The sequence below is a fragment of the Mobula birostris genome, chromosome 4, assembly GCF_030028105.1.
Source record: "Mobula birostris isolate sMobBir1 chromosome 4, sMobBir1.hap1, whole genome shotgun sequence".
Taxonomy (NCBI): domain Eukaryota; kingdom Metazoa; phylum Chordata; class Chondrichthyes; order Myliobatiformes; family Myliobatidae; genus Mobula; species Mobula birostris.
The window spans coordinates 193,053,103-193,066,364 of NC_092373.1; the positions used below are offsets into that span (position 1 = coordinate 193,053,103).

Sequence of the window (13,262 nt, forward strand, 5' to 3'; positions counted from 1 at the left end):
GGAGACTACCTAGACGGTATATGAGGTGTTGCTTCTCCAACCTGAGTTTAGCCTCATCATGGCAGTAGAGGAGGCCATGTACGGACATATCTGAAATGGAATGGGAAGCAGACTTGAAGTGGGTGGCAACCGGGAGATTCTGTCTGTTGTGGTGGATGGAGCAGAGGTGCTCGACGGAGTGGTCCCTCAATCTGCGTCGGGTTTCACCGATGTAGAGGAGGCCGCACCGGGAGCACCGGATGCAATAGATGACCCCAACAGACTCACAAGTGAAGTGTTGCCTCACCTGGAAGGACTGTTTGGGGCCCTGAATGGTGGCGAGAGAGGAGGTGTAAGCGCTGGTGTAGCACTTACGCTTACATGGATAAGTGCCGGGTGGGAGATCCATGGGGAGGGACGTGTGGATCAGGGAGTCGCAGAGGAACCTGTCCCTGCGGAAAGTGGAGAGGGGTGGAGAGGGAAAGACGTGCTTAGTTGTGGGGTCCTGTTGAAGGTGGCAGAAGTTGCGGAGGATAATGTGCTGGATGCGGAGGCTGGTGGGGTGGTAGGTGAGGACAAGGGGAACTCTGTCCCTGTTGTCGTGGCGGGAGGATGGGGTGAGGGCTGAAGTGCGGGAAATGGAGGAGATGCGGGTGACCGCTTCGTTGAGCACCTCCGCTCCGTCCGCCACAACAGACAGGATCTTCCGGTTGCCACCCACCTCAACTCTGCTTCCCATTCCCATTCGGATATGTCCATACATGGCCTCCTCTACTGCTATGATGAGGCTAAACTCAGGTTGGAGGAGCAAAACCTCATATACCGTCTAGGTAGTCTCCAGCCCCTTGGTATGAACATAGAATTCTCCAACTTCCGGTAATTCCCTCCCCATCTCTTCCCCTATCCCTATTACACTCTGTCCCCTCCCCCAGCTGCCTATCACCTCCCTCATGGTTCCGCCTCCTTCTACTATCCATTGTGTTTTCCCCCATTCCTTCTTCACCTTTCCTGCCCATCCCCTCCTTGCTTCCCCTCCCCCACCCCTTTGTCTTTCCCCTTACTGGTTTTTCACCTGGAACCCACCAGCCTTCTCCTTCCCACCCTCCTCCATCTTCTTTATAGGGCCTCTGCCCCTTCCCTCTGCAGTCCTGACGAAGGGTTCCGACCCAAAACGTCAACCGATCTTTTCCACGGATGCTGCCCGACCTGCTAAGTTCCTCCAGCGTGTTGTGGGTGTTGCTTTGACCCCGGCATCTGCAGAGTATTTTGTGTTTAAGATACATTAGGGACAGTTAAGAGATTCTGAGATAGGCACGTGGATGATTGAAAAGTGAAGGGCTATACAGGAGGGAAAAGTGGATGGCTAGGACAATGGAGGGTAGAGTTAGATTGATTTTAGAGTAGGGTAAAAGGTCGCCACAATATTGCAGGCTGAAGGACCTGTAGTGTCCACTGCACTCTAAGTTTCTATGTCCATCCCCTTGCTGCCCTTGAGAAGGTGCAGTGGGCTGTCTTCTTGACACCCCAAACTGCAATGTAAGCATTGGAAATCTCAAGTCTTTGAGATGTGACTAGACCCACAATGCTGGAAGGGAGAGGGTTCAAGGATTTTGGCATAGAAAATAGCCCACCTGATCCAACCAGCGAACAAGTTCAGCTAAGCATCATTTTGCAGCCGTGGAGGAGGAGCCCAAAGCGAGGTGAGAAATGAGTGAGCAGCTCGCATATCTGCACCTTATTTATTGCTTTTGGATGGTGAGTTACTACAGTGCTACCGAAGCCATTAAAGCTAGTCTCCTTATCTTACTTCTTGCAGTCCAAAGGGACTGACAAAAAATATATCTCCAGATGTTTCTCATAGAATTGAGTGTTTGAGATTTCCAATGTAATAGATCTTTTCATTGCCGTTTCGGGGGGTGCATTTTTTTCTTCCCTTTGAACAGATTTTTTTGCTGAAAAGTAGTTAAATTTTCCAAGGACTGCTTTTGATTTAACTTTTAAACCCCTGTGAACAGACCTAAATATGAATGACCTTTTTTGTTTCCAGTGACAGTAGACCTTGAATATTATTCTATCTTCGTAGCAGTCTGCTTTCCAGACAAAGAATTTCAAATGAGCAGAGCTCGGCTGGGTCAGAGGTCCCCTCTTGTGGAGCAATAGCAGAAGACCATCATTGAAGTTGAAAGCTGCGATTGTAGCAGGTCTTTTATCACTGTTTCATCAAAGAACTGAAAATTAATTGAAAGAAAAGAGCAGAAGTCCAGTGGGGATTACTGGGGAAAAGAGGAGAGTAAATGTTGGATGCTTGGAGAAGGAAAACTATCTGCTTTCTTTACAACCAGAACCTAGCGTCAAAATGTACAAATTGTAGAGGGCTTTGGTGAAACCACATATGGCATGCTGTATGCAGGTTTGGTCCCCCTTATAGAGGGGAGCATATTCTCAGTGCCACGTAGGTTCAATCATGGGTTAAGGAGGTTTTCTATAATGAGAGATCAACTAAGATTGCGCCAGAGATAAGAATGAGGTGTGATCTCATCGACATATACAAGGCTCTGAGAGGAATTCTTTAGGGACTGGAGGTAGGGGCATGGTCAAAGTCAGAATCAGCTTTATTATCACTGACATATTTGAAATCTGTCATTTTGTGACAGCAGAACTGTGCAATACATAAAATACACAATTATTTACAGTAATTATATAAGAGGACAGCTTCAAAAGATGATGCCTCAAAAAGACAACCAATATATACAGTGTGATGTAAATGAAAATTATTTTAAAATTTGTTATGTTCTTTTCTGATTCAGTAATAAGCATTCACTTATCTATTCCCACAAGAAATCACTTCATAAGAGTTACAAAAACATATAATACAAAATATTTGGTTAATAATGTAGAGATACAGAAAACAAAGAATTCCAACAGTCATATACGGTATATATACATCTCTCTCTTCTCTCTCTCTCTCTCTCTTCTCTCTCTTCCTCTCCCTCTCTCCATCTCTCCGTCCTTCCCTCTGTTCCCTCTGGTTCAATTTCAACTTTTCTTATTAATGAAGCCATCCAAATGTATTTTTGATGTTGTTATCATACCATTCCTATAGTGACCAGAACTACACACAATATTCTAGGTGCATGCCAACCTGCTGTTACATGACATCCCAACTCATGCAGTCTGCAGATGCTGGAAATCCAAAGCAACACACACAAAATGCTGGAGGAACTCAGCAGGCCAGGCAGCATCTATAGAAAAGAGTACACAGTCAACGTTTCGGGCTGCGAAGTACACCATGCCTTTTCAAATGAAGCCAAGCGTACCATATTCCTACTTCATGACATGTGTTCATCATTTTCAAGGATCTATGTATCCTTAGGTCTGCCCCCCCGTTCTACAACACTGTCCAAGATACTGGAGGAAATCAGCAGGTCAAGCAGCATCGATGGAGAGGAATAAATTGTTGATGCTTCGGGCCGAGACCCTTCAGGGCGACTGGAAAGGAAGGGGGAAGAAGCCAAAATAAGAAGGTGGGGTGGGGGAGGGGAAGCTGCAAGGTGATAGGTGAGCCATTTGAGGGGGAAGTAAGGTGAGAGAGGGAAGAGGGATGAAGTAGGAAGGTGGAGGGTGATAGGTGGTAGAGGTAAAGGGCTGAATCTAATAGGAGAGGACACTGAACCATGACAGAAAGGAAAAGGGGTAGGAGCACCAGAAAGAGGTGATGAGCAGGTGAGGAGAAGAGAAAGTGGTGTTAGAGGAGCCAGAATGGGGAATGAAAAAAGAGAGAAGGGGGAGCAGGAAGAAATTGCTGAAATATAATTTCTTACCCCTCTAAAACCCTTTTTACTGTTATTCCTGTCTTTTTCCAAGGGCTGGGAGTCTAAAACTAGAGGTTTTAGGTTTATGATAGAGGGGAAATTTTAAAAGGGGTCTGTGGGGCAGGTACGAGGGGTGATTGATAAGTTCGTGCCCTAAAGTAGAAGGAGTCAATTTTAGAAAACCTAGCACGTTTATTTTTCCTACATTTACACACTAAGTCCAGCAGTCATGGAGCATATGGATCCCTTCTTTGTAGAAGTCAGCGTCTTGGACCTCCAGAAAGTGGTCCACTTCAGTGGTGATTGATAAGTTCATGGCCTATGGTAGAAGAAGATGAGTTATTAACTTTAATCTTCCTGCATTTTCACTCAAAAAGTTGAACTGCACGTGCACGTAACAAGAGCTGTATAACTCACCTCCTTCTACCATAGGCCATGAACTTATCAATCACCCCTGCTGTGGACCACTTCTACAAAGAAGGGATCCGTATGCTCCACGACCGCTGGACTAAGTGTGTACATGTAGGAGGGGACTATGTTGAGAAATAAATGTGCTAGGTTTCCTATGTAACGCTCAGCTATATTGCTCGTATATGTCTAGGGGAAATCCCACCCAGCACCCGCCTGAACGCTTCCCACGGAATCGGTTGCTGCCCGAATCAATCATCAGCCAGCACACCCAGTACGTTTTACCAAGTACACTTTATAGATATTACTAAGTCTATGAAATTAATATAAATTCGATACAGAAAAGGAAGTAATGGGAAAAAAAGGCGCCAGACTGACCAAAGTCCAAGTTCTTCATGCACAAGTTGGAGCTCAAAAATTCCTGACAACCACCCGAACCCTGTCGACTCGCGGCTCGGGACCGCCCAGAGTGATCGACCGGAGCGTTTTCACATGTCCGCCGTCCTCTTCGTCTCTCCTCCGACTCCCCGCACGTCCGCCATCCTCCCGGTCTCTCCTCTGACTCCCTGCCAAAACCCCATCCACCGTCCTCCCCGTCTCTCCTCTGACTCCCCACCAAAAACCCCGTCCACCATTCTCTCCGTCTCTCCTGCAACTCCTCACCAAACACCCCTGTTCCCAATCATATGAGACAGCATTATCACCCGAAGAACGATAACATGAACACCCATTGGCCAATAGCACCCTGCTGTCTGTATTAACCCAAGCAAATGTCTAGCTGGAGACTTTCTCAGCATTTAACATAACAAAGAAGTCATTTTAATCCACATACACAGCAATTTAAAAGACTAACATAACAAAGAAACCATTTTAAATTTAACATACAAAAAAAAGAGACCCCGTAGATCTAAAACTGACTCCTTCTACCTTAGGCCATGAACTTATCAATCACCCCTCATATTTAACACAAGGGTGGTGGGTGTAAGGAATGAGTTACAAGAAGGGGAGGTAAAATTACAATGCTTAAGAACATTTGGACGGGTACATACAGTAGAACGGTTTAGTAGCAGGCAGATGAAATTGACTTAGAACGAGATCTTGGTCAGCATGGACAGGTTGAGTTGAAGGGCCTGTTTCTAACTGTGATAATTAGAGCCATAGACCACTACAGGACAGAAACAAGGCCTTCGACCCATCTAGTCTGTGCTGAACTACTATTCTGCCTGGTCCCTTTGACATGCACCTGGACCGTAGCCTTCCATGCCCCTCTCATCCATACACCGATCCAAATTTCTCTTAAATGTTGCATCCGCCACTTCCGCTGCCAGCTCGTTCCACCTTCTCACCACCCTCTGAGAGGAGAAGTTCCATGTCATGTTCCTCTAAAATCTTGTTTTCTAATTTGTTGAAGAAAAATTGTTTCCTCAATCTTGTTCTCATTTGATAGAAAACAGACAAACAGGCATAAAACAGTTATGTTTGCTCTGCCCCATGATGAATTAATTTTGATTCAATTTTGAACTTAATATTTTATAGATACTTCTACCTATTTGAGCATTGATATCCCTTTATATAGGACATAAACTGAATGTTACTGCCCCTGCATTCTGTGTAGATCTCAGTAAAATTCAATCGCATGGTAGGAGAAGTCAAACTGCAGAGATATGAAGAACATATTGAAATTCATTTCCTTCAAGGTTGGGAATGTAGCCAGATATGGATGCACACTAACTGTTTTTTTAAACATCAATCACTCTTGCCATTTCTCAACCAAGTCACTGAATGATACAGCAGCTTTGGGAGACATGGGCTAATTACAAGGTGATGGCAGATACCTTGCGGAGTGAAACCACCATCCAGTCAAAATACCTGGTCGTGAAACCTCAGACTTCCTTTAAAAGGTTCAAAAGTTCGAAGTAAATTTATTATCAGAGTATGCATATGTCACCATATACTACCCTGAGATTCGGTTTCTTGTGGGCATTCACAGTAGAGCAAAGAAATACCTTATAATCAATGAGAAACTACACACAAAGACTGACAAACAACCAATGTGCAAAAGACGACCTGTGCATATACGAATAGATAGATAGGTAAAGAGATAGATAGACAGACAGACAGACAGACAGACAGTTAGACAGACAGACAGATAGATAGGTAGATAGATAATACTGAATACATGAGTTGTAGACTCCTTGAAAATGAATCCATAGATTTTGGAATCAGTTCCGTGCTGAAGTGAGTGAAGTTAGGTCCTATAGGGACCTCAATGGGAAAAGAAGATAAATAGACAAAAGGAAATAAATATCTGTGTACAGGTAGAAAACATTGACATCAGTCCCACTCTTGCTCTTCCCTCACCTGCTTATAATCCATTTACCTGGACCCACCTATCACCAGCAAGTTCCTGTTCCACCCTTTCCCCCCAGCTTTTATACTGGCTACCACCCGTCTGTGTCTTAAGTCCAGATGAAGAGTCTCAACGCAAAACATTGACTGCCCACTTCCCTCCATAGGTGCTGCCCGACCTGTTGAGTTCCTCCAGATTTCTATGTGTTACTCCAGGTTTTCAGCATCTGCAAGATCTCTGTGTCTTCATTGTGACCATCAGGAAGGTTGTTCAATGTCTTGTTGCTTGTTGTGTTGGGCAGGTGGCCAAGTGGTTAAGGTGCTCATCTAGTGATTTGAAGGTTGCTAGTTCGAGCCTCAGCTGTGGCAGCGTGTTTGTGTCCTTGAGCAAGGCACTTAACCACATATTGCTCTAGTGTCTGTACGAGGAGTGGAGCCCCACACAGGCTTCCAATCTGCTCCTTGTAAGACATGAAAATGCCCAACACAGGCCTCTCATGGTCTGAGTCGACGTTCCCTCCCTTGCAGGTCCCTTTTGACATCTTCAATATGGTGAGGAAGTAGGATTGAGAGTTAGTCCAATTTTACGATGATCTCTGGTTTGATTAACCGAAGACCTTTAATTCCAGTAGGAGGATTGGTGGATTCTATATTTTACCTTGTAAATAGAGTAATTCTGTTCACCTTTGGATATTACGGTTTTTAATTGGTATTCGACTCAGAACTCATATTCCACCAATCTACAAGTTTTTAGAAATGTAGTCTTGGCCAAAAATGTAGCCTTTCTCATGTCTCAATAATGTTTGAGTGATCTTGTGTGTGTATATATATGTTTTTTTTTATTAAGCATTTTTATTCATTTAAATACAGTAATTCATTATGGGTTATAGGTTAAATATTTGATTTACATATGTGTGAAATATATGCACCTTACTTAAAGTAAACACGAAGTTAGACCCGCATTTTCGGACTTCCATGTCTTCCTTTGAAGTAGTTTAATGTTCTGAAGTTATTTCTGTCTTGAAATCCATTTCCAGCACTGATTAGGGTGAGACCATCCAGTCCACACACAGGGTCTCAAGCTGAAACATCGACTGTCCATTTCCCTCCATTTGCTTGACCTGCTGAGTTCCTGTAGCATCTTAAGTACTACTTCAGACTCCCAGCATTTGAAGTCTCAAACTTTATACTTGTTGGATTATTAGGTAATCTGGGTCAAATCTATTGTTCTACACTGTGGTCTGACGCTGATGAACATTGGAGTTATTTTTAATTGTGTACAAGCCACGTGATGAAAATGTTCTAACACTCTGCCAGATGTTATAGGTCACAGCCTCAATCATAGTGTACAAGAAAGGCTCAGTGTTTTAATTTCCTTTGGTTAAACAGAGTCATGTAATTTTTTGCTTTTTCTTATCTTCCCCCCGGCAGATCACGGCTAGCAGAGTTCCAAACCCGTTGTCAGCCTTCAGCACAGTCTGTGAGTGGTTGTCTCAGGGAGAACTACGCCGCATGTCTGCTCTCGTACACTGGGATTATAGGTGAGATTCTGGCACCCTGCCTTTTAAGGGCAATGTTATTCTAATTACAATGCTCTTCGATGTGAAGGTAAATAGCACTGGAGAGTGGAACATGTTCCCATTTCAGGCATTCAGTGTCAGTATTTAACACTTCCTTTTGTGTTAGTGCATCACTGGTCTTCTGAAGGCTATGAAAAGCATTAAATTATTTATTCAACAGTCCTGACGAAGGGTCTCGGCCCCAAACATCGGCCCTTTCTTCCTCACCATAGATGCTGCCCTAGTAGGTTCCTCTAGCATTTTGTGTGAGTTACTCCACACTTCTAGCATCTGCAGAATCTCTTGTGTTTGAGTTATTGATTCTGAGAGAAAGCAGCTCAATCATAGGGGAGCTGCAGAGAGAAGCTCGAGCAATTCTCCTCAGGAATGAAATCAAAGTCAAAGTAAAATTTATTATTAAATTATATATATGTAACCTTGAGATTCATTTTCTTTCAGGCATTTACAGAAAATAAATAGAATATATGAAAAACTATACCTAAACAAAGATTGACAAACAACCAATGTGCAATTAAAGACAATTTTTTATTAAAATAAACTTTATTCATGAATAAAAACATCTGCATAAATAAACCATATAATACCTTATCATTCTTACATTCATAGTCAATGCTTTCAGTACTGTACAATTACAGTCCTTTGTTCGTTCGTTCGTTAAGTGCTGTAGCAAATTTTTCTACAGAAATGGTTTGCCATTGCTTTTTTCTGGGCAACGTCTTTAAAAGACAGGTGACTCCAGCCATGATCAATACTGTTCAGAGATTGTCTGCCTGGCATAACCAGGTCTTGAGATACGCACCAGCTGCTCCCATGACTTCACATGACCCTGATCGGGGCCTGATCGGGGGTGGCGGGGGGGGGGGGGCTAAGCAGGTGCTACACCTTGCCCAAGGGTGACCTGCAGGCTAGCAGAGGGAAGGAGCACCTTACATCTCCTTTGGGAGGGACGTATCTCCACCCTGCCACCCAATCCTTAAGTTGAGCAAATAAATAAATAAATAAATACAACTGAGAATATGAGTTGTAAAGTCCTTGAAAGTGAGTCTGAAGGTGGTTCAAGAGCCTAATGATTGTAAGGAACTTAATACCTCTCATAACCTTTGATGTACTCCCCTTTGCAGAAATATAATCCCTATTACAGTTGAGGAAATGGAATAGCTAAGATTATGTCATGCAAGACCCAACAAATGAGTTGAGGCAAAGATCAGATAATTTATTTGTTCAAAGGCTTCTCCTGAATACATTGGACTTATATCTTTTCCTCTTTAAAAGACCATAGCACCGTAAGATATAGGAACAGAATTAGGCCATTTAGCAGATCAAGTCTACTCTGCCATTTCATTATAGCTGATTCATTTTTCCTCTAAGCACCAATCTCCTGCCTTCCCCCATATCCCTTAATGCCCTGACCAATCAAGAATCTATCACCCTCTGCTTTAAATATACATAAAGATTTGTCCTCCACAACTGCCTGTGGCAAAGAAGTCCACAGATTCACCACTCTCTGGCTAAAGAAATTCCTCCTCATCTTCATTCTTAAAGGACACCCTCCATTCTGAGGCTGTGTCTTCTGGTCTTACGCTCTCCCACCATAGGAAACATCCTCTCCACATCCACTCTATCAAAGCCTTTCACCATTTGATAGGTTTCAATGAGGTCACACGTCATTCTTTTGAATTCCAGTGAGTAAAGGCCCAGAGCCATCAAATGCTCTTCATACGACAAGCTGTTTAATCCTGGAATCATTTTTGTGAACCTCATTTGAACCCCCTCCAGTTTCAGCCCATCCTTTCTAAGATAAGGGGCCCAAAACTGCTCACAATATTCCAAGTGAGGCCTCACCAGTGCATAATGAAGTCTCAATATTATATCCTTGCTTTTATATTCTAGTCCTTTTGAAATGAATGCTAACATCGCATTTGCCTTCCTCACAGACTCAACCTGTAAATTAACCTTTAGGGAATTTTGTACAAGGACTCCCAAGTCCCTTTGCATCTTAGTTTTCTTGTATTTTCTGTCCATTTATAAAATAGTCAACCCTTTCTTTTCTGCCACCAAAGTGCATGACCATACATTTCTAGACATTGTATTCCATCTGCCATTTCTTTACCCATTCTCCTAATCAGTCTAAATCCTTCTGTAACCTCATTACTTCCTCAAAACTGCCTGCCCCTCCACCTATCTTCATATTGTCTGCAAACTTTGCAACAAAGCCATCAATTCAGTCATTCAAATTATTGAGATATAATGTTTAAAGAATCGGTCCCAACACCACTAGTCACCAGCAGCCAATCAGAAAAGGCTCCCTTTATTCCCGCTCTTTGCTTCTGCCAATCAGCCACTGCTTTATCTATGCTAGAATCTTTCCTGTAATACCATGGCCTCATAGCTTGTTAAGCAGCCTCTTGAATGGTACTTTGTCAAAGGCCTTCTGAAAATCCAAGGAAATGATGCACCTTTGTCTATCCTGCTTGTTATTTCTTCAAAAAACTCCCAACAGATTTGTCAAGCAGGATTTTCCCTTGAGGAAACCATGCTGACTGCAGCCTACTTTATCATGTGCCTCCAAGTACCCTGAAGCCATCTCCTTAACAATCAACTCCACATCTTCCCAAACACAGAGGCTAAACTAAATAGCTTGTAATTTCCTTTCTTCTGCCTCTCCCCTTCTTGAAAAATAGAGTGACATTTGCAATTTTCCAGCCTTCCAGAACCATTCCAGAATATAGTAATTCTTGAAAGATCATTACTAATGCCCCTACGATCTCTTCAGTCACCTCTTTCAGAACACTGTGTGTACACCATCTGCTCCAGGTGACTTATCGGTTTCCCCAAGAATCTTCTCTCTGGTAATGGTAACTTATGACATCTGACACCTGGAATTTCCACTATACTGCTAGTGTCTTCCACACACAATGAAGACTGATGCAAAATACTTATTCAGTTCATCCACCATTTCATCATTCCTCATTACTACCTCTCCAGCATTGTTTCCACCGGTGGAATATCCAGTTTTGCCTCTTTTGCACTTTATGTATCTGAAGAAACTTTTGGTATCCTCTTTAATATTATTGGCTCGCTTACTTTTGTATTCCACTTTTACCTTCTTAATGACTCTTTTACTTGTCTTCTGATGGTATTTAAATCTTCCCAATCCCCGAACATCCCACTAAATTTTTGCTCTATTATATGCCCACTCTTTGGCTTTTATATTGACTTTCCTTATGGACTGGAATTCCGGTTTCTACACATCCCTTGAAGTAATTGGCTTGTCTGGAGTCACTCTGTCACATTGCTGGGCCATGACCTTATGACCCAATTAACATTCATGGTGCTTAGAGGCAAGGATTCTCTTACTGACCATTGACAAGCATAACAGTTATTTAAAGTATTTTATAAAGTGGGAGTGGCATGGTAGCACAGCGGTTAACATAATAGAAACATAGAAACATAGAAAATAGGTGCAGGAGTAGGGCATTCGGCCCTTCGAGCCTGCACCGCCATTTATTATGATCATGGCTGATCATCCAACTCAGAACACCGCCCCAGCCTTCCCTCCATACCCCCTGACCCCCATAGCCACAAGGGCCATATCTAACTCCCTCTTAAATATAGCCAATGAACTGGCCTCAACTGTTTCCTGTGGCAGAGAATTCCACAGATTCACCACTCTCTGTGTGAAGAAGTTTTTCCTAATCTCGGTCCTAAAAGGCTTCCCCTCTATCCTCAAACTGTGACCCCTCGTTCTGGACTTCCCCAACATCGGGAACAATCTTCCTGCATCTAGCCTGTCCAATCCCTTTAGGATCTTATACGTTTCAATCAGATCCCCCCTCAATCTTCTAAATTCCAATGAGTACAAGCCCAGTTCATCCATTCTTTCTTCATATGAAAGTCCTGCCATCCCAGAAATCAATCTGGTGAACCTTCTCTGTACTCCCTCTATGGCAAAGATGTCTTTCCTCAGATTAGGGGACCAAAACTGCACACAATACAACAGGTGCGGTCTCACCAAGGCCTTGTACAACTGCAGTAGTACCTCCCTGCTCCTGTACTCAAATCCTCTTGCTATAAATGCCAGCATACCATTCGCCTTTTTCACCGCCTGCTGTACCTGCATGCCCACTTTCAATGACTGGTGTATAATGACACCCAAGTCACGTTGCACCTCCCCTTTTCCTAATCGGCCACCATTCAGATAATAATCTGTTTTCCTATTTTTGCCACCAAAGTGGATAACTTCACATTTATCCACATTAAATTGCATCTGCCATGAATTTGCCCACTCACCCAACCTATCCAAGTCACCCTGCATCCTCTTAGCATCCTCCTCATAGCTAACACTGCCACCCAGCTTCGTGTCATCCGCAAACTTGGAGATGCTGCATTTAATTCCCTCATCCAAGTCATTAATATATATTGTAAACAACTGGGGTCCCAGCACTGAGCCTTGCGGTACCCCACTAGTCACCGCCTGCCATTCTGAAAAGGTCCCGTTTATTCCCACTCTTTGCTTCCTGTCTGCTAACCAACTCTCCACCCACACCAATACCTTACCCCCAATACCGTGTGCTTTAAGTTTGCACACTAACCTCCTGTGTGGGACCTTGTCAAAAGCCTTCTGAAAATCCAAATATACCACATCCACTGGTTCTCCCCTATCCACTCTACTAGTTACATCCTCAAAAAATTCTATGAGATTCGTCAGACATGATTTTCCTTTCACAAATCCATGCTGACTTTGTCCGATCATTTCACCACTTTCCAAATGTGCTGTTATCACATTCTTGATAACTGACTCCAGCAGTTTCCCCACCACCGACGTTAGGCTAACCGGTCTATAATTCCCTGGTTTCTCTCTCCCTCCTTTTTTAAAAAGTGGAGTTACATTAGCCACCCTCCAATCCTCAGGAACTAGTCCAGAATCTAACGAGTTTTGAAAAATTATCACTAATGCATCCACTATTTCTTGGGCTACTTCCTTAAGCACCCTGGGATGCAGACCATCTGGCCCCGGGGATTTATCTGCCTTCAATCCCTTCAATTTACCTAACACCACTTCCCTACTAACATGTATTTCGCTCAGTTCCTCCATCTCACTGGACCCTCTGTCCCCTACTATTTCTGGAAGATT

The 13,262-nt window shown here is 43.3% G+C and overlaps 1 protein-coding gene across 1 annotated transcript in view; it reads left to right on the forward strand.

The window, feature by feature from the left end:
* Positions 1 to 13,262, forward strand: part of gfra4a (GDNF family receptor alpha 4a) — a 226,624-nt gene that overhangs the window by 180,112 nt on the left and 33,250 nt on the right. The window contains exon 5 of the mRNA XM_072256714.1: positions 7,980 to 8,089. Within this exon, the coding sequence (XP_072112815.1) occupies positions 7,980 to 8,089 (110 nt within the window). The remainder of the gene's footprint in view (positions 1 to 7,979; positions 8,090 to 13,262) is intronic.